At 37.8% G+C, this 21716-nt stretch overlaps 1 protein-coding gene across 3 annotated transcripts in view; it reads right to left on the reverse strand.

The window, feature by feature from the left end:
• Fam204a (family with sequence similarity 204 member A) overlaps nt 1–21716 on the reverse strand; it is a 58947-nt gene that overhangs the window by 27260 nt on the left and 9971 nt on the right. For 2 of the 3 annotated variants that reach the window (XM_028774567.1, XM_028774577.1), the window contains exons 6-8: nt 16779–16868; nt 3887–3993; nt 2515–3409 (exon numbers count right to left, since the gene is read on the reverse strand). In XM_028774567.1, coding sequence (XP_028630400.1) covers nt 3358–3409; nt 3887–3993; nt 16779–16868 — 249 coding nt within the window. In that variant the 3' untranslated portion in view covers nt 2515–3357. Of the gene's footprint in view, nt 1–2514; nt 3410–3886; nt 3994–16778; nt 16869–21716 lie in introns of those variants that run through there. The other variant, XR_003712318.1, reaches the window with a different exon arrangement.

Genomic DNA, 21716 nt, shown 5'->3' on the forward strand with positions numbered 1-21716 from the left:
AAAATTTGAATTGTATCAGTTTGTTCTGAGTTTGATGACCACGTTTCAAAATGGAATCCGATAAAACATCAGTTTATTGCCTTGTATAACATAGTTATTAAGATATATATATTTCCAAAAGCATAGCCACTAATTTTTTCCTAATAAAGTGAATGCAGACATTTTGAAAGTAATACACTCATATTTTAAGAATTTTAATTTCTTAGGCTGGAAGATGACTCAGTGGGTAACAGCACTTGCTGTGCAAGGAAGGAGGAGGCCCTGAGCCTGGATTCCACAACTCATGGAAAAGCCAGGCATGGCTTCGTGCAGCCCTGCCTGACAGGCTCTAGTCTCACTCCAGGTTCAGTGAGAAAGCCTATCTCAAATGAGGTAGAAAGGACTAGAGAAGAGTGCCCCGGCATGCAGCAGCACACACCACACACATACAAACAAGGATTCCAAGCTTTCCTCATCTGTTAATAACCTCAGTTACTAAAGTACTTCAAAGACAGTTTAGACAAAAGGTGTAAGTGGCATCGGATTTTAAGTGTGAGGTTTACAGTTGTTACCTAACATTCAAACAGCTTTTTATTTCTGTCAGAGGCCTGCCTTTCCTTCATCTGCCTGTCCCCAAAATAAGTGCTTGAGATTTATTATCAATGGCAGAAGTCAGAATTTAACTGATGATTTACAGTCTTGGCTGAGATATTTAACTGTCATCAGAACTAATTATAGCAAGCTTGAGATTATATATTCAAACTCTCCTTTTGGTGAAAGAAATAGAATGTTCTGCTGGAATCAGAAACACCCCGAGGGCTCCTAAACAAGAATGTACTACCAACTTTACTTCTCAAAACCAAGCAGTAAAGCTCAAAATTACTGTTCTTCAGTATGCCGTTCTGGCTTCAAGTACTCAGACAATAAATCATGTTACATTAATGCCATACCAATGGCCTAAAACATATTAATCTCGCTCAACAGTAACTGACAATCTCATTACTAATCTAATTCAAGTATTCTGGAGGTAGTAAATGCACATGTTGAAGCTTCAGGGACCAAGGTTATTACTGATCCACTAAGAATCCTTATTTTAATGTGGCCAGAATAGGAAGACCAAATGACTACACCTTGGGGGCAACACTGGTATTCTAGGAATAATGCTACCATTTTATTGCTCTAAAGAATAAAGTATCTATAAATTACATTAAAGCTTATCCCAAATAAAACTAATACCAAACAAGAGACCAGCAGATATACACAAAAGCACCATGCCCCTTCCTCACCCAATCCTTCCTTCTTACTTTCTGGCCACAGCAGTATATTTTAAAACTCTCTATATTCCATTCCCACAAGAGTAGGAAGTTGGGAGATGTGACTTCTCGACAACTGAGTCCCTTATTCTGTCTGACTTGACTATTTATTCTCCACTCAGTTAAAATGCCCCCATGAACACAGCCAGTCCCAGAATGCGAGACTGGCATAGTTAAGGTCCAGAAGTTAAGGGCATTGGCTGCTCTTCCAGAGGATCTGGGGAGCCACATGGTATCTCACAACCAACCATGACTCCAGTTCCAGGGATATGACACTTCTTTTTCTAGCCTCCACAGATACCAGACATGCACATGGTACATAGACATACATGCAGGGAAACATCCATACACATAAAATGTAAATAAATATATCTTAAAAAAAATAAAATCTAGAATGGGCATTGAGAGGCAAACTGCTAGCACTGGTGTGGGTGAATAGGGCTTTGGTGACTAGACTGAGTCACAGGCTCCTAAGTCTAACCCAAATAGAAAATATGCTGTCAAAAGTCACTAGACCTATGGAAGTAAATGTAAGGAAATAAAAAAAATTATGGCAGAGACCTAAGGAGAACTCATGTTCTAGGGTCTTACATACAAAACCATTCATACTAGGAATTAAGTGTACAGTGGGTGGAAAAAAATTTCTGTATTGTTAAACACATATTCACCCACTAGAAGTCCAAAGTAGGTTGCTGTAAGTAAACAGTACTCAGGAACATCTATGAAGATACCTTTTCATTAAGACAAGTCACTAGATATCCAATCTCCTAGATCTTGCTTTTTGTCAACTGGTTCTTCTCAACTAAATGAAAGTAAGATTTGATATTTAGACTACATTTTTTAAAACAATCATTGGCTTCCTAGATTTCATTTATTTATATGAGTACATTGTAGCTGTCTTCTGACACACCCGAAGAGGGGATCAGATCCCATTACAAATGGTTGTGAGCCACCATGTAGTTGCTGGGAACTGAAATCAGGATCTCTGGATGAAAACTGAGTGTTCTTAACTGCTGAGCCATCTCTCTAGCTCCTGATATTTGTGCTCTTAATTACTCACTTATTCTTCATAGAGAGAAAATTTAAATATTACCATAAGTTAATAAAACGGTGACTATTTTAAGTTTAAAATGATATAATCCTATTCATGACTCAAATGATTTCCAAAGCCTCTTCCCCTAAGGACTGCAAACACACACCTAAGGCAATGACTTCCCAGGTATCAGTTCTCTCTTTTGTCTCATTAATTCATTCCATCTTTCAAGGAGTATCAGGAAGAAGGAGTTAAAACAAACAAGCCCTTAAAGACAATCCAGAGTTATGTTATTTTGAGTTACAACTGTCTGTCTAGCACAATCATACCATTTCCTTTTCATAAACAATCATAATTTAAAGAATGACATGGTTGAGAGATATTGAGAAAGGTATTTTCTAGGCAAATCTAAATTTAAATCATTCTCCAGATATTATAGTATGTCCACCTTTTACTCTAATTATTTCCACTGACATTACACAAAAAAATCAATCAACTGTTTTTACTATGTGACTAAGTAATACTAATTTTACCTCCAAAAAGAATCAGTAATTATTTTTAAAGCATTAAAGTAATTAAAGTTATTTGTAAAACCACTAACAACTGAAAAACTTTCTATTTATGACTAATCCATTATAAACAAAGCCAATCTTAAAAACACAATCCTAGAAAAAATACAGTTATGTTAAGAACAGATAAGGAAGTCCAAGAACCTCACAGACTATGCTAGACCAAACAGATCAAACACAAAATTGATTTTAAACTGTATGCTTATACAAACAAATAAATAAAATCCTATCCTTTTTTCTTGTACATGTGCTTAAAATTTCTTATATAAATATAAAAATGTTCTTTTCCTTCAAAAACTTATGAGAAAAAAGACTGAAAAGGGTTTATAATCAGCTCTGATGTTTTATGCTTATCTTTTTCTACCTTTATCAATTTCCTGACATATTTAACCTAAGCAGGAAAATCTCTCAGCAAATGAAGCATGACAGCCTATAAACCAATGTCTTGAAGAACTCTGCAAGGTCACATATATCCCATGTTGCTTTTGGTTTCCCATCTCTTCTTTGCTTCAAACCTAAAATGAAGAGCATAAAAATCTCAACTTATTTCTAAAATAAAATACTCTACTAAAGTAACATGCTCAGTAAGTGTCCAAAGCACTGCCCTTTCACAGACAGCACTGGTTGAGGCAAGGCCTCCACATTTATAGCCTCACAACTACTTCACTGAGACATAAGACCCTGGGTAAGCGGCCTACAAACCGGATTTCATGGATGAGCAGACTTTCTACAATTCCTACCAAGTCAACAGAATCATGATTTTTTTTTCAATTTTTAAAAATTATTATTATTTTATGTGCCTGGTTATTTTTCCTCCATGTGTCTGTTTACAACATGCATGCCTGGTCCCCACAGAACCCACAAGAGGGCATCAAGTCCCCTGGAACTGCACAGTTGTGAGCCACTATGTATGTGCTTGGAACTGAACCCTGGTGCTCTTAAATGTTGAGCCAGCTCTTCCATTCCAGGACACAAGTCTTAAGTGAACTTACCCCCATGCCAGTTTCTTCTTCTTTCGAGCAGCCTGTGAATTTTCAGCCTCCTTTTTGGCTTTAACAAACTTGTGGCAGGCAATTGCTTTGGCAATTTTTACACCAAGCTAAGAATTATGGAAGAAAAAAGGAAAAAAAATGTGAAAAGAAATATTCTAGCTAGTGCAAGAACTATAATAGTACAAAAAATTGGGAGCACATAGTTCAGAAGCCATGTCTAAAACTAAGAAATCCTACGCTCAGGCCCCTTGAACAAAGCATAACAAATGTATAGATATGGCCTCTATTTCTCTCCACTACCCTAATACCCTCTGTCTTACTTGCCCCATCTCCTGGACAGAAATCCTTCCCAAACTCAGACTCTTCAAGGTCCACTAAAGTAGTCATGAGACCCTTCAAGCTCCCTCAGCAACTCTGTAGGCTAAGCAGGAATTTGCCCTGATAAGGCTGAAAACAGACTGACAGAGACGTCAACTTTCTTTGCTCTGGGCTAGAATTACAGCAGCTCAGTATGGTCACACCAGTTATCTCATGCTGATCAGAGGCTCTGATTGGCAGTCACAGATGGGATTAATGAAACATGGGGAAGCTAATTACTACTTCATAAATACACTCTGCATGATGGGCAACAGCTTTTAAGCCTCTCAGAGAGAAAAGAATATAGGAAAAATCAGAAAGTAGAGAAGCTGGACTCCAGGACCCAGCTGTTCCCGGGCAGCAGTCCTGCTCGGTCTTCCCTGACTGCTAACTGCTGCCCTACAAGATTCATTTAACATGAACCCCAACCCAGATGTCTTCTCTAGCTCAGCTTCTGTACTTCCCACTTCCCCAGCACTCACCAGGCTGCAAAGCCTTTCCTAGGCAGCAATTCGGGTACACAAGTTTAATGGAAACTGTCCGTGTGTGTGTGTGTGTGTGTGTGTGTGTGTGTGTGTGTGTGTGTGTGTTTCAAATCCATTAAGAACTGGGAACCTGGAATCCCAGTAAAAGGATACTATCCAGTGAGGCAAAGCTGTATGTACTGCATAGTGAGTACCAGACCACTCAGGGATACATAGCTAGACTGTCTCAAAACAAAGAAAGCTTTATACCAACAAAGGCTTTTAATCTTTCTGATGTTTCTTCGATTTTCTATTCTTTCATTCAACTAAACAGATATTAGAAGACAGGCAGACTCGTAGAACAAGAACACGTCGTAGGCAAGCAGTCAAATTAGCCTATCAAAATCTGAGTTTTAGAGATCTGCTTGGCAGCTTAGGAAGGCATGGTAGGAACTTAAGAGCTCATGTACAAGATGTCAACTTAGGACAGTGAAATCTGCAATGCTTGACACATCTCTCGGCTGATCTTGGCAGATCTCTAAAACTCAGAAACACCTTCTCTAGGGCAAAACACACATCTGGCAAGGCAGGGCAGGATAGGGGACCATGACATAGATCTCAAGCAAGATGGAAAGACTGAACCAATATTTGAGGCTATTCTCTCTCTACACCTGAACCATAGAACATATGTGTGCACGCCGGGTGCGGGAGGGGGGAGGAAGAGAGAGAGAGAGAGACTCAGGAAAATGTTAAAGGCTAATCAAGAGGCTAGGCATCATCACTATACCTCAGGGGAAAAGGAAACTCAGGGAAGGTGCTGTGGCATCATTTTTCACTAAGATGAAATTCCCTTCACTGAAACCCTATGTACTTGTCAAACACACACACACAAAAACCTTAAGTTAGCACTGCTGCTCAGGTTAGTGCAGAGGCCAAAGCAGTGTCAAACAAAGGGCTTAACTTTTATTTGTTTCACTTAAGTCCTGGAGGGCAGGGAGGGCCTTCATACATCTTGTGGTACCAGAATGTGGCAGAACCAGCGAGTCTAGTAAAATAACACAGACACTGTTTCTGATCAGAGTTAATCACATAGCTGCAGATAAATGCAAGAGGACTGAGAAGTATGAGAATAAAACTGGACACATGAGGAGCTCTAAGTGAACCTAAGAAGTTGTCTTCTGTCACAAAAAGCAGCAATGTTTAAGATGCACAGCAAGATGTCAACATTCATGTGAATGGCAATGCCCCATTCCCTGAATATAATTCCACCCCTTTGTATTACAAACCAAGTAAGACGCCCCAGTGGTGCAATTGGTTAGCAATGGTACAATAAACCAAATAAAACAGTGATGGGTGATATAGTTTCCTAACTCCCCCAGGTCAAAGTCCTATTTACCTCTCAGCTACTCTGTATTATATTTAAATTCAGTAACTACCTTAGGTAAGAAACAATACGATGGAAACCGTATTTGCTATACACCATTACCATGAGTGAAAGTTCTTTCCCAAACTGCTGGAAAACCAAGCTACAGCTCTATATTAACTTACTGAAGTTCCTAGTCTGAGCTGCCCAGATATAATACAGACAAATCAAGATGCTCCAATGAACTGACTCTCCACCTGACCACAGCCAAATGGAATGCTTCCAGTATTCTTACAAAGCTAAAAATAAAGCCAAGCACAGAATCACCAGAATTGTGATAAAGTTACAGAGACCACAACCAAGGCACAAAATAACCTTTTAAGAATTCTTTATACTGCACAGTGGGCTCCATACCAGGTTCCTAGGAGCACTTTCACACAATGCTCCTAAAGGGTGTATTTTCTACCCACTTTGGACTAAGGGCCAGGTTAAATGAAATGTTCTTCACTCAACCAATAAACATTAAAAACAAGGCTGCTCTATTTAGAGTGTGTGTGTGTGTGTGTGTGTGTGTGTGTGTGTGTACATGTGCTTACAGAAAAAAGCTTTTGGTTTTTAAGAATGGTGAAAATCTATAGTAGATTGATCTTTGCATGCTTAAATGAATGTGTTTTACTTATCACTATGGAGAAAGAAATGGAACAAGGATATCTAGGAATACAAAAGGAAAATAAGGCCTTTAATGAAGAACCCATCGAGAAGAAACATATTTTTTAGTCAAGATGACAAACCTGAGTTTCAGAATATAAAAGAATATTGTGCTGTACATCTCTATGACAAACAAAATAGGCAGACTAGAATTACCCCTTCACTTCTATAAAAGGAAGAATTCATCTTCCTGGCCAACATAAACACCCCAAAAGCTTGCTCAATGGCTTTTATATTAAATAAAAAATAATAATAATAATAAAACAGTTTGGGGTCATCAGATAACTATAGTAACACAATGTGAGAAGACTTTTTTAATGAAAAAAATGCATACAGAATTTCTTGTACGTGTAGCCAAAGTATCAGCATTTTCCATATAGAACATCCAATATTTTGCTGCATTTTAATTAAGGTGTCTAAACATTATCACAAAGAACTGCAAATTGGTCAGAGCATGCGGTAAGGAAAATTAAGCTCTAAAGGCTTTTTATCACCATATTTCAGGAACCAAGGGTGTAAAATGTTCTAATTTGGGATATATTAAAAGCCATAAAAGGTCTTTCAAAAAGATTAATGGTACTTTGCTTGGATTTAAGATAAGGGCTTTAGCTGGTTGGAAAAGCAGGGCCCTGGCTGGACCCTTGAGGCATTCATCTTTACAGCCACTTGGAAGATTTGTGAAGGCGTCTGCACAACCTCGAGCAAATGCACCGCGACATTTTTTTAATTCCTTTCAATTTAAGAGGTTCAGTGTGTGTAAATCATGTTGGGTCATAAAATAGATATAATGGCACATCCTTATAAACACAGTGGAGATTTAAAAAAAAACTTCAAAATAAAGTTAGTACCACTTGCAAATGTTGCCATAAAGTTTCCTGATAATCATTAGAAGCATCTGATACCAACAGCTTAATTTAATACAACTATAAACTGCTTATCCATTTTATAAAATATTTTAGTCATCTCAAAATTACTAGCTTGTAACAGAGTCATGAAGTTTTTCTCCCTTTTGAACAATTTCAAGGCACTTATTTTAAAATACCAATTATCATACTTTAACTTTTTATAGAATAATAGGTCTCTATGAAAAATATTTATGCCATTCTCTTTTGTTCTTTAATTAAATGAAAACAGATGTTTTCTGAAGTAAAGCGGAACCATTACTGGAGTACTTAAAGTGTTAAGGTCTTTAATTTTTATATCAGTTTGGTCGACAATTCCTGATTGTCTTTACTCAAGCTCAACATTAATGTCAAGCAAGTTACCTAGGAGACGAAAGAGATCAAAGAGACAAAAAACCCTCCAATGTCTGATTAATCAAGCCTGCAAACAGCTTATTTCTTTTTGCCTGCATGCAAGTATGAAAATGAGATTCTGGGAGCCGAACATTGTGCAGATTTGTTCATTCTTATCAGAACAAAGCCAGCGGCAGCTTATTTCATGGATCATTGGCACTGTCATCAGCGCTACACAGAACGGGTGACAGCTCCTCATTTTGAAGCTTGAACAAAATTAGCAAAAAGTCGGCACAAATTAGCCTCTCATCTTTTTAGTAATATGACATTATTCATTTACTTTTTATCCAATTTTTAATTTTTTCCTTGTCAGCTATCCCTTTCTAGTGTCTCTCGCATACCATCATAAAATGCCTTCTGAAAAACAAGCAAAGAAACAGTCAAAGTTGAAATAACACACAAAGTTCAAGAGCAAAGAACAAGCATTTCCAATGGCCGGTTCTGTTTTGTTTTAAAATTAAGTTTCAAAACTTTGCAATAATTGATTTTTAAGAACAGCTTAGGATGCCAGTGTATTTTAAGAAAAGACATAGAAAGGACAAGGCTAATAGGTTTCATGCAAACCTACCCTAAGGTGTCTCTGCCACAGTAAACTTTAGATGCTTATGTCACATTGGTCTGTCTCTCCATGGTCACACCTGGGATGCCAGAGTTCTGACAACAGCCAAGCTATGGCCCACCTCACTGTTCAACTGATTTTTCAATCAAGTTATTTTCTTTGTATTATTACATCTTGTTTCACGGTCATCTTGAAGTATGCATACATAGGCTGACATGCTTGCCTATGTTTGTATACCACATTAGTGTCTAGATGTACAACTAAATACATACTTATTTACTTTTTTAATAACCTATAATTTCCTGCCAGTTTATTTCAATCATAACCAACAAATCCCAATTTAAAACATACTAAGAAAATAGATACACATATAGAAATGGATATGATATGACCCATATATTCAACTTTGATTTAATAGTAAAATAGTTTACATAATGCCTGTTTTAATAACTTCAAATCATATGTAGATTATAGTATTCTAAACAAAAGGAAAAAAATGTTACACTGTTGAAACTACTCCTGGATATTGACATTTATATTCAAGTAACTTATTCCATTCATAAAGGGGAAAAAGGCATTAAAAAATTAACCATAAGCTGTTAGATGCTTTACACAGCCCCCATAAGAAAGACAGTTTTTTGAAAGAACTGTAGTACTGTTTTCAGCAATTTCTTTATCTCTGTTCTTCTAAGTAAGAAAGCCTATTAACAAGCTTTGAACTTAAAATCACATTTACAATAATGTGCCATCAACAGTTTTATAAGCTAATTAGAAAAAGATTAATTAATGACTGGCTGCTAATAAAATGGCAATCATGAAGAAAGAAACCAAGGGTGCTAAGCTTCAACTACCACCAATTAAGAGCTAATTACAAACAAATTATATATGTGTTTTGCTGTGGGCTTTAATTTACTAAAATGGTTTTAATTAAAAGAGAAAACATGCTGATTAATTGAACTGGAGAAAAAAATCTACAGTATAAACTGTGCTTTGTCTGTCTCTTTAATTAGACTTGTAACATCTGAAATCTTTTTTAAGGTTAGTTAAAAGCACAGATAAACATAATTAAGGCAGCACATAAGGAATGCCATTCAAGGTGAACACCCAGCCAGACCCCAGAGGTTAAGAAAACATTCACAATGCAATGAGATATGAATGAGCACACCTGAAAAACATAGAGAGATGTCCTTCCCTAAATACCAATCTTACTTTTGTGAGGCCCACAAGCTCTGTCTTCAAAGCTGCAGGCGTTTTATGAGAAGGAAAACATCTTTAAACTAAATGTAAAGGAATTCACCCAGTCGTTCCCTCACGGGGTCAGACAATGCTTATTCCATGCACTGTGCTAAGTTCCTCTCCATCTAACAACTGACTTATTTGTCAGAGTTAAGGAGAATCAGGCTTTAAAAAAAATTAAGGCTACCATTTTAAAGCACCCAAGGCTATGTGCAGACAAGAAGATAACATGGAGAAATGTCTGAACTAAAAAATACTGAGAGATGACTGAAGTATTAAGTTCTGCATGATCTTCAGCAGACACATACTGCCCAAAGGACAGAGCTCCCACCTCCACTAGGAGCAGGTAGAGTTGTCTAGCAACAACAGCCCATTCCCCAAGAGGGCTTTTTCTCCCCAGTGCCCTATCCTCTTTCCTACTGCCAATCTACCAGTGAAATATACCAAAAAGAAAATGGTGCTAAACTGTAGTTACTACTACAAAGAGAAGTCAATCAAGAAAAGGTCAAGTACTGGAAAGCAGAACACAAAATATATTTTGCCAGAGTCTGCAGATACCCACACAAAATGACTGTCAGTAAAGCCTACCACCTGCTTTTAGAGAAAACTCATGGTTGACAGCATTTGTCAAACATACCTTCGGCTAACTGCAACAGTATCTCCTTTCCATAAATATAAAATATTGGTTGGAGTAAAGATGCATTTACGTGTGTGTTTGTGTGTGTGCACTCGCGCACATGTGTGCATGCTCATAAAATCCACTGTATTTTTACTGTTTTTACCCACTCTTTGTATGCCAGAAATGACAATATTTATAATTTAAAAAAGGACCTGAACTTCTTTAGCAGGGCTAGATGATGTTCTAGCAATAAATTTTTATAATGCCTAATTGGAATATATTGTTCAGCACTGTATATGAATAGTTTTAAACTCAGAAACTTGGTTTCAAGATATTTCTTCCCAAAAGAGTATTTATGGAAATAGGAACAGGGCCATTTTGTTCATTTCGACACTGGACAGATAGACTGAAGTATATGTGAGGAATATATTTAGTTAAAGGAGCAGTGACTCATCTGAAGGTGTGAACATTGCTTTGCTACCAAGTGAAGTTGGTTTTTATCTCCACAAGCTAAAAGATACTTAGAAAAAAGTTCTTTTTACAATATGTAATACTCCAACTGACATTCAGGCTTTAACACTAAATTTGTTTCTACAGGTCTCTAAGACTGGAGTGGAGTGTACCTTTATGATGAGGACAGCGTCAGAAAAGACAGCTAAGGGTAAAAGGTGGAAGATGTTACTTTCAAGGCTCATAGTCAATGAACAGAAGGTCCTGCCATGCAGGGGTCAATTCAGCCAGACATGCCCCAAACAAGAGTTTAAACAAAGAAACTTTTTTTTTTTTTCAATTTGAAACAGCTTCATCAGCGTAACACAAGTATGGAATGGGCAGAGGAGCAGGACGGGCATTCTCAGAGCAGTCTGCAGCTACACAGCAAACCCTGAAATGACAGCCCAGCTTAGGCTTAGACACAAGACACTTAAGTCACTCTCTTCCCCAAAACCAGATTCCACATAAACTCAGTCATCACAAATGTTTCTGGGAAATTATGTGCTTTGCTGTGTCACAATGAGAGCGCACCAACAGCCTAATTTTGACATACTCTCTCAAGGGATATTTTCAAGGTCTATTCACAGACATGGTTCTACTTTTAACTCCATTTTTCTCAAAATTGATGCTGCCCTACTCGCTTCACAGGCTTTTAAATGTTAAACATCAAAATGAGCTTCACCTATGGCTGGAAAGGGCTTTAAGAACGCTGGGGTCTGTGCCTCTGAGCAAAGGCTTTATCAGCAGGTCCCAGTCACTGCTTCTTGAGAAAAGCAAACGGTGCTGTTATTAAAAACCAATCTACCTGAATTTCAAAAGGACACCTACCACGTATACATACACTCTATTCATAGAAGGTTTCTGCCTCAAACTCACACTTCTCTAAAATCCCATCTCATCATCACAGTGACTGGACTAAGGGATAAATATGAGAATCTAAAGTTGGCAACATTTCTTGCCAAAGCTTTTCTTGACTGGACATTCCTGAAGGGTGCTCCAAGAGTGGACATAGCCTGGCATCTTTCTGAATTTGTGTTACAATAGCAATCATGACCCAATGGTCCTTTCAGTTATCCAAGATATAAATTATTCGTTTTTCTTTTAACCAGAATTCATTAAACACAATACCAGAAGACAATTTTACATATGTATCAAAGTAAAAGGACAATTGAGAAAAATGTTATCTTCATATCTGCTGAAAACAGTTTTTCTAAAGCAATCTCATTTGTAATACAGTATGACAGGAAAGGTCAGACCTTGAAATAGAATGCCTAGTTAGCATTATTAAAATTTCAACTTCTAAAACAGCAAAATGAGAAGACACCAAACTACAATTCCAGTGTCCTCAAAGAAAATTCCCATTTCTAAAACCCTAGAGGGACAGCTCTGAATGCTTTTTCAGCATTGTGTAGTTAACACATACATAGCAAGGAAGCTCTCCAGGGTCAAGGTGGAATTATTAACACAAGGCTGGTACACAATATTGCATGTAACTCCTTCCCAACCCAGCATACCATTTAGAAAACTGGCCATATTCATGAGACTTGATATGGATTCAGAAAACTATAATATAATACCTCACACTTAAGCTAACTATCAATCTTAGTTTGTAATAAAATACTGTCAAGAGGGGCTGGAGAGACTGCTCAAAGTTAAGAGTACTTGCTCCACATGGAGAGGACTAGAGTTCAGGTCCCAGCACCTACACCAGTTAGCTCACAACTCTTATAACTCCAGCTCCAGGAGATCTGACACCTCTTCTGGCCTCCTTGGGAACCTACACTCACTTACGTTTTCATGAGCAAGTGAAGGAACACATACATGATTAGAACTAAAATAAATCTTTTTTTAAAAAGTAAAGTCAAACATTGCTTTAAAGATCGAAAGTCATTTGGCAATCATAATTTGGGAATCACAATAATAACTTAGAATAAATAAACATAATAAAAGAACCAGCAAGAGATACTGAAAGTATAACAAGGGAGTGCCTCAAACTGTCTCTCCATACAGTAATTATTCATCACAAAAGGGAAAATCTCAGAGCTATTACCCTCATCAAAGTCAAACCACCAAAAAGTGACACAGAGATAGCATGTGCCTCTGAAGGGTCTGAGAAGGCCTCATGGTTACTGTGGTGACTCATCAAGAGGAAATAATAGACAAAACAAAACTGAGGGCGTGTACTAACTGGCCTCTCCTCAAAATCAAGGTCTTGAAGAATAAGGATGAGCAGCTATTCTCAATTAAAGGAACATAGCAACAGAATACAATGTTAGAGAACATGATATGCCTTTGCTAACATGCAAATTAATGGAATAAATGCAAATTTAAAGTATATGGATTAAAGAGAACCTTTTTTTTTTTGCAAATTTTACAACTTCTTAAAAAAATTAAATTTTTTTGTGTAAGCATGTATACATCTAGGTCAGTTCTCCAATTCTACCATGTTGGTGCCAGAGATGTAACTCAGGTTCTCAACTGAACAATTTGTTGGCACTTTTTCTGTTTAACATTCTTATACGGGTGTACACAGTGTAGGTTTGTGGGCATTCACTGTGTATGAAGATCAGAAGACAACTCGAAAAAGTTAGTTCTCCCACCTTCACATGAATTCCTGTGATCAAGCTCAGGCTGCACGCTTCTACAGTAAGCAGCTTTACCCACTGAGTGATGACCTCCCTGGCCTCAAACTGCACACTGTATTTAATAGCAAATAAAGCTCTGCTAAAAGGAACTCAGAACCTGCAATGAAAGGCTAAGAAACTATGCTTTGCCTTGTCTTTTCTTCCTCAACCAAGACAAAAAGTCAGAGACAACTGACTGAGGGAAGAAGTCTGCTGTGGCACTCTGTAGTTGGAAGCGATCACATAGTACACAACTCTTGGGTCTCCAAAAGAACAATGGACAAAGAGAGAGAGAATACTATTTTGTGTCCTGTAATCCTTAAGAGTGCAATGAAGAAAAGCACACAGCATTTCTAAAAACCAGCAAGCAACCACACACCAGAGTCCTGCTGGTCTTGTTAGGTTGTATCTTGGGCTTTACCAAAACAATTCAGTAGGCCCAGACTAGCATTCAAAACCAACACCAAACAGTCCTGGAACCTTTCAAGCCACTCAAGAGACACCTGTTCAACAAGTGACATAGGATGAGATGCTTCCTCAGTAGAGACACAGTTAAGCACCAAATCTCACAAAGGCTTCATTCCCAATCCATGCAAAGCTGCCACCAGCTTCTAAACCCATAACTTAGTAAGGACACAACCTGCTGATTGGCTACAAGTATCCTATGTGCTTTCAACCTCATTGGATCCCACTCTTCCCTAGTTCCATCCTGATGTCCTCCTCAGTCTGAATCTTTAGAGCCATGGTAGAGATCTAACACCCGAAGTCCTGTCCAAGCCCATAAGCACTGTTCCTTGCCACCATTCCCTAATGTGTCCATGACCATCCTGTCAAATCCTGCAGGTGACATTCACTAATTAATATAATCTTGTTATCTCAGGAATTAACTACATTTTCAAGAAACCAAGCCACCACTCACAGCACACCTATGGATGAGTTCCAAGTACCACACCACTAACACACACACCATGTTTGTTGAATGAAGGCAAAGATTAACATATAGGGATAAGAAATAAAGCACAGATTGACATGTAGGGATCTTACACTGAAGAAGCCACAGATAATCAATAGCTATCAGAGTCCTACTGAACTTGTAGCACAATTTAATACACCTCCAAGTTCATTTTATTAAATGAACTTTTATTTTTCCCTTCCAAAATAGTGATGAAATACTACTGCATCAAACAAGAGCCACACCCACTGATTCAAAATACAGCATTTTTAAAAATAAAATAGATCAATTGTCAAACTAAGCATAAGGAGCATTAGAAGATGGGAAGAGTAAAATATAAGAAAAAAGCAAATACAAAGAATATTCCATCAAAGTTCAGCTACAAGGTAACTGTGTCAAAGCTTTGATGGCCATGTTGAGTCATAGCATCCTCACAAATTAAAAACATACCAAATGCCTGGCATGAATTTTCCTTTCTTAATGCAGCAATTTTGTTTCTGGGTATAAAAGACATTCAAAGGGATGCTAGTATACTCATATTTACAGTTGCATGTTCACTACAGTTCAACAGTGGAAGCAGAGTCTACCAGCAATTAAATGGACAAACAATGGTACAATACCCCAAATGTGGTACAAAGGCAACCAGTCTTGAAATGGGCAAACATTCTGAAATACACTACAGCACAATGATCTCTAAAGACGTTATGCTAAAGAAGTATTCCATACACAAAAGCATGAACACAAGACTTACACAAAGCACCTATAACACCTGAATGCACAGGCAAATGGCCAGCTGTCCAAAAAGGGTGGAGAGCAGATTGCAGAGTAACAGTTAGGGTGCAGAGCTTCAGTTTTCCAAGATGAAGAATTCTAGAGACAAGTAGTGGGAAAATCTGCACAGTAGTGTGAGCATGTTCAATGCTACTTAGTTACACAATTACACACAAGTATACTCAGTTACACACATATATACAGAAATATTATTGTGACTATTTTTTTTTTTTTTTTTTTTGGTTTTTCGAGACAGGGTTTCTCTGTATAGCCCTGGCTGTCCTGGAACTCACTCTGTAGACCAAGCTGGCCTCGAACTCAGAAATCCGCCTGACTCTGCCTCCCAAGTGCTGGGATTAAAGGTGTGTGCCACCACCACCCAGCCTTTATTTTTGGTTGTGACTAATTATTCTTAAAGACTCAAAATGGATAAATTTGAAATCCTTAAGTCTTTCAGATGATTTTGGAATCATCCTTTAGCCTTTCTTTTGAATTTGTCTAATCCATACATAAAAATCCACAAGATTTTTAAGGGCTGAAACTAAAAATAGGCAAAAAATCACACACACATACACACACACACACACACACACACACACTGGCCATAAATGGTGGGTTTTTAGACAACTGATGATGAGTAAAAGCAACAGTATTCCATAGAATAATCTACTGAAAGAGAACTTTCTGATTTTAGATTGGAAAACAGAAAAAACAAAACAAAAGAAAACAAAAAGTCTGTGAGTTAGAACACTAAGAAACAACCAGCAATTTGCATAGATGAGTTATGATGCTTTTTATGTGACTAAACACCAAAGAGTGCTATGTGCTAAGGAGATAGGAAATCAAGTACTAAGAATAAATACTAGGATACAGATTTTTCATGTTTTTTTAGTCTACAAAGAGGAAAAAAACTATAGAACAGGAAAATGCATTAAGTATGAGAGACATGTCTACAGGACCCCCACCTCCAAGGACATGAGTCAGAAGCATCTTGTGACCTTCTGCAGCTGGAAATATATTAAAGTATATTTAATTTCACACTACTATAGACCACGTAAGAATTAGCTGAAACCCTCCAACACTGAGAAGTATGTACAGTATGTACAGTAAAAGACTGTAAACAAGGACTAAGAAAGGGCTGTAGGGTGTGACTGCAGAACACATAGCTGCCCCCAGTGAGGATAAACTGAGCTAGACACCATGGGAGGCTAGGCACTTTTTGAATCACACCCAAAAAACAATACCAACCTCAAAAACAGATATAGCAAAAAATCTGTTGTAGGCCAGGTAAAACTAGGATCAAATATCAATTGTGCATAATTTTCATCCTAAATTTTAGACCAGAATAAATTTAAAGCATTAAAAGCAACACAAAACCTAGATTTCAAAATAAATAGTAGAATGAGAGAGAAGTATGAGGGCAAAACGAGAGTTGGAGTGAGTCTGATTTACCTCTCGAGTAGCGAGCTGGTTGCTGAGCTCCTCAGCCTTCTCAACATCCCACTCCTCCACAGCCTGGTCGATCCTCTTCTCAAGGCCTGACTACAAAGAAAAACAAAAAACAAAATATGAACAGGAAAGAAAGTCAATCACTTGCTAAGCAAGACTGTCACAGGTCTATAGCAAACGTCACTTGCATTAATCCCCCTAAATAACCCTATACAGGTTTTCATCAATTCCCATTTATGGATGTTTCTGAACAACTCAGTGGCTACTCAAGGTCCCCAAATTTCTCAGGCTGACAGTAAAAAAGGAGACGCAAATTCAGATTTGGGGGGTGGGGGATGGTGGGAGTGGTGGAACCAGAGATTGTTATCCTCTAATAACAGCAATGTTAATGACAGCAATGGATCAAAATTATGGAGTGTTCACCAGATGATAGAACCTGGGCTTATTCTACAAAAGCTGTTACTCGCATCCTTACAGCTCCATGAATTGTTTGCAAAAGGTGGAAACAGCCATAAATTATTCGACTTGGCTGACATCAGTCTATAAGATGTAAAGCAACCCACATCAAGGTTTGCAGTCTGAATTCTCAACCACAGCCCATTTCCGCAGCTCAACACTTCACTCCATAGCCTTTTACCATCTTCAATTATGTCTGCTATGCTGACTACTACACAGAGAAGAAAGCAACAAATAATTATTTTGTTTTCCTATGGAAATACTTTAATTTACTAAAAATACTTCAAGAAATCAAAAATCACAGAATTACCAAACATATCAAAAGACACTCAGATATAAACAAGGTCTAGCTGTGAATAGTTACTACAGAATACAAAAATTTCAAGTGATCTTCATTTCAACACATACAAACTTCCTCCTCTTAATGTAACAGCAAAAGTGCTGAGAAAAGCTCTTCTACCAGTAAATGCTTGATCATAGCCATCAAGAGAGGAGGATTTTGCTCCTGTACAATTGTTGAGATGAAGACTTTAGTAACTGCAACATAATCCACCTAAGAAAACTAGAAGCAGAGGTCAGTTGAGTACTTCATCTGATGTCTGGATATCTGGAGACTTTCATTAAACTAACTGCCTTTCATTATCTCTGACTCAGGCCACATGATTCTAATGCCTGATTTCTACTCTTGTACAATCTCCAGAAATTTCCTTGTCTTGTATGTTTGCAGAATTCTTCTCAGACTGGTGCAAATACTATGGTAGATTCTTTCTGAATACCTTTCATTCTCAGGAAGCTCTGACTGTGTACTCCATCTGAGGTCTGTGTACCAGCTTTGACCAGCTAATAGTGCAAATCTACGAACTGTTTATTTGGGTTTGTGCAAAGCTAAGCTAAGGATCTTGTACCAGAATGGAGATCAACAACCTGGCTAACAGGTTATCATCTAGATAGCTCTTTCCCAGCCTCATCTATAACAGTGCTAATACTTCCTAATCTCTGGCCACATGTGGCAACTTATTAATGTTACCAGCACTTCTGACATACTTCCCTTTTAAAAAAAATCCTTCCAATTTTTTCAGGCTCACATCAGCTATTACTCTGTATGCTGCCTTACTTACTGACCTTGCCACCTTTCCTCATGTCCTCCTACACCAAGATTGCTCTCCTGACTACATCACTAAACTTTGTATCTGTCCCTTTAGACTTGTTCCTCTGACAAACTATCTTTCTCTTTTTTTGGGTTCTATGTTCAACAAAGGCAAACTCTATGTACAGTAAGTAACTAGCGTGGATATCCCCAAATCACACCCAGTTCCACCCACACAGGAGGCACTCACTCAGCCAGTACTGGTGCACCCAAGATGCAGTGCAGTAATTCATGTCTGCATTAGCAGTAGAAAGAACCAACCTATACTGCAGCACTGAAAAGAACTCCATGACAATAACACTGAGGTGATGATGCTCTTACAATCAAACAGGGATCACATACTGTCATTCTCATCATACAAATTTATCTGCCACAAATAAAAACTGTATTTGTTGGGACTGGGCCCATTGCTCAGCAGTTAAGAACACTGCTACACTTCTAGTAAACCCAAGTTCAGATCCCAACACCAAAGTCAGGAGGCTCACAACTGCCTTATCTGACACTTTTTCTGACTTCGGTATCTCTTCAGGGTTCCAGGGTACCTTTATCTTGAGCTCTCAGTATAGTACAATTAGAAATTTATAGTCTCCATTTAGAACTTCATATTTAATCTATAATGGAAATGAAGTTATTTATTTACAAAATGCTAATACAATAGCATTTACTCCCTTTGCAGAATAGAGATTTCCTCAAATGCCTCTGAGACAGATAAAGTAAATATTAATATCAAATTTAATTTTCTTGTATCACAAAGTCTGAGGTAGCTGAATACCTCAATTCATTGTTTACCCAAGCAATCACCCAGACTAGCTCCATTCTTCCACCTTAGTAACCTGTACACTAATCCTCCCTTAAGACTCCCATATATGTCATGCACAGTACCTGTGTTCCCTTCCAATTATCTAGGCTTCTTGCCTTCCTGTATATAGTGCCCAGAGTAACCCATAGATCCCAAGACCTGCATAAATCCACATACTGAATGATTCTATTGAATCAACTTGTTAATGTTCCTCTGGTACATAGAGCTATAGCTTAGCACTGAATGTCACAAAGGGAAAAGTCCTCTATCACAGAAAATCTTATAAATTGCTGAGCATAAATAAAGGTACAGTTTCACTTGAAAATAAAATCAGGCTGGGGAACATCTCTTAGTAGTAATGCCTAAAATAAATAAAACCGTGGGTTTGATCCCTAGCACTGCATTTCATCTAGTATAATGGTGACACACACTTGTAATCCAAGCATTTGGGAGGTGGATATAGGAGAAGTTCAAGGTGCTTGAAGGTACATTCCTTTAATCTCAGCAAAGGGAGGCAGAGTTCAAGGCCAGCCTGGTCTCCACACTGAGTTCCTAGATACCCAGAGAGCTAGTAGGAAGAAAAAAGACCTTGTTTAGACCTTGTCTAAAACAAACAACAAGTAAACAAATGAAGTTGTTTAAGGTCCTTCTTGGCTATATAATAAAGTATGAGGCCAATCTGGGCTTGTCTCAAAACCAAATATAAGAATCAGTTAAAATTACCAGTCTATCTTACCCCAACTCAACCAGTCCTGATTCCCCTAAGCATTTAGAAGAAATGTAGTCACAGTTCTGTGTGCTTACCCTTAAACCCCAGCTTCCCAAAGACAGTAAGATTATTGGCTCAGATGAATAAAATTTATTTCTAGAAATAAAATTCTAAATTTCTATTACAATTTCAACTTTGTCTCTAATAATAATTCTTTTTAAAAGATATAACTCATTCTTGCATTTTTTTCTTCTTTCATACAATCTCAATATCCCTCCGTCCCCCTCATATCTGTCCCCCCCCCAGTTTTGTTTTCAGACAGGGTCTCACACTGTACTCCAGGTTTGTAAAAGTATCTTTTATTCTCCTGCAGTAATTGTTGTCTTAGAGGCGTACCGCCTCCATCTGCTAACCTAGTCTTAGTCCCTGAAGCTTCTAGCCCTCATACAATCTTATTTAAGCCTAGAATGCTTTCAGTCTCTGAGACTTATTGGTGAATAAGCTCACCCCTTCCTAGTTCTTTATAAGCTCTGGCTGGCTGATCAACTCAATTGTTCTGGCTCAAAACTCCTTTCCACACTGGCTGATTCAAACTGGCTTGTCTCTTGGCCTCTGGCTTTTGCTCTGCTAGGTCTCAAACTAATTGTGGCAGTAAGTTCTCATCTTTTGGCTCCTTCTCATTCTCTGGCTTGTTCTGTCCTCTCCTGTGTCTAGCTTATTCTCTCTTCTCAACCTGTCTATACAACTGTCCCCATAAAAATGCCTCTTCTCCCTCTCTGCACTGCTCCTCAAGTAGCTTCTCTTTCCTCTCTTCTTGTGAGAGTTGGGCATATCCCATTCTGTCAACCCCTTCTCTAATTTGTCACTGTCTGTCACTCAATTAGACATTACTATCAAACAGTTTCAAGCTTTAAAACCTTCATTGTTTGGAATTAAAGGTATCTACTAAGGGTATGTCGTATTCCAGACAAAGGGATTAAAGGTGTGTGCTAAGGACTGAAACACAACCAGAAACAGTTCTTTGTTTGTGTTTTATTTTATTTTATTTTTTAGTAAATAACATAATCTCATGGTTCACAGTGTCATCAAATACCCTGTAACACAGGTTGGCTGGAAAGTTATTCCACTACTCATGTCTCAGAGTCCTGAGTTTATAGGCATGATGTATGTATGATGCCTGGCTTGTTCTCATACTTTACTAAAAGTAAAAAAGAATAGCTTCTTTGAGCTCTGAAAAAAATTTTATTCTATTTTGTATCTATTAAGAATAATCATCTCAAATACATTCAAAATTCCTTTATTATATATGCCCATCACCATAAGAAGACCATAAGTTCATAGCACTTAGCTTAGAATGCTGCAGAGAAAGTCAAATGAAGTAAATCTTCCCCTGAGGAACTGAGCAATCTGGAGTGAGTCTCTAAAACTTCTATGGCTGTAGTTCTCTCACCAAAATCAAGTAAATATAAAGCTATGCTCGATATTTAGCCAAATAAATGCTGATCTTATCTCTGATATCAACAACTTTCCAGTGAGGTTACAGACTTCAGGGGCTTAGATCCTAGACTCAAGAATTCAACTCTTGGATAGTAAGTTATTTCACCAAAGAGAACTTAAGATTCCAAGCTTTTTGGACTTTTAGGAAGACCCCTGGAGTAGTCCTGACTTACATAGGTTCTTCCATAGAAGAAGCTGGAGCTGCAGGCTACTGCTATAGCTGCAGTGCCTTACTGTACCCTGGACATTTTTTACTTGAATGAGAATTAAGTGTAAACATCAGAGAACAGGTATGTTTAGGAATGGCAATTTAGCTACAAGTGGAAATTTTAT

Source organism: Grammomys surdaster, unplaced genomic scaffold (assembly GCF_004785775.1).
Source record: "Grammomys surdaster isolate TR1022 unplaced genomic scaffold, NIH_TR_1.0 66, whole genome shotgun sequence".
Lineage (NCBI taxonomy): Eukaryota > Metazoa > Chordata > Mammalia > Rodentia > Muridae > Grammomys > Grammomys surdaster.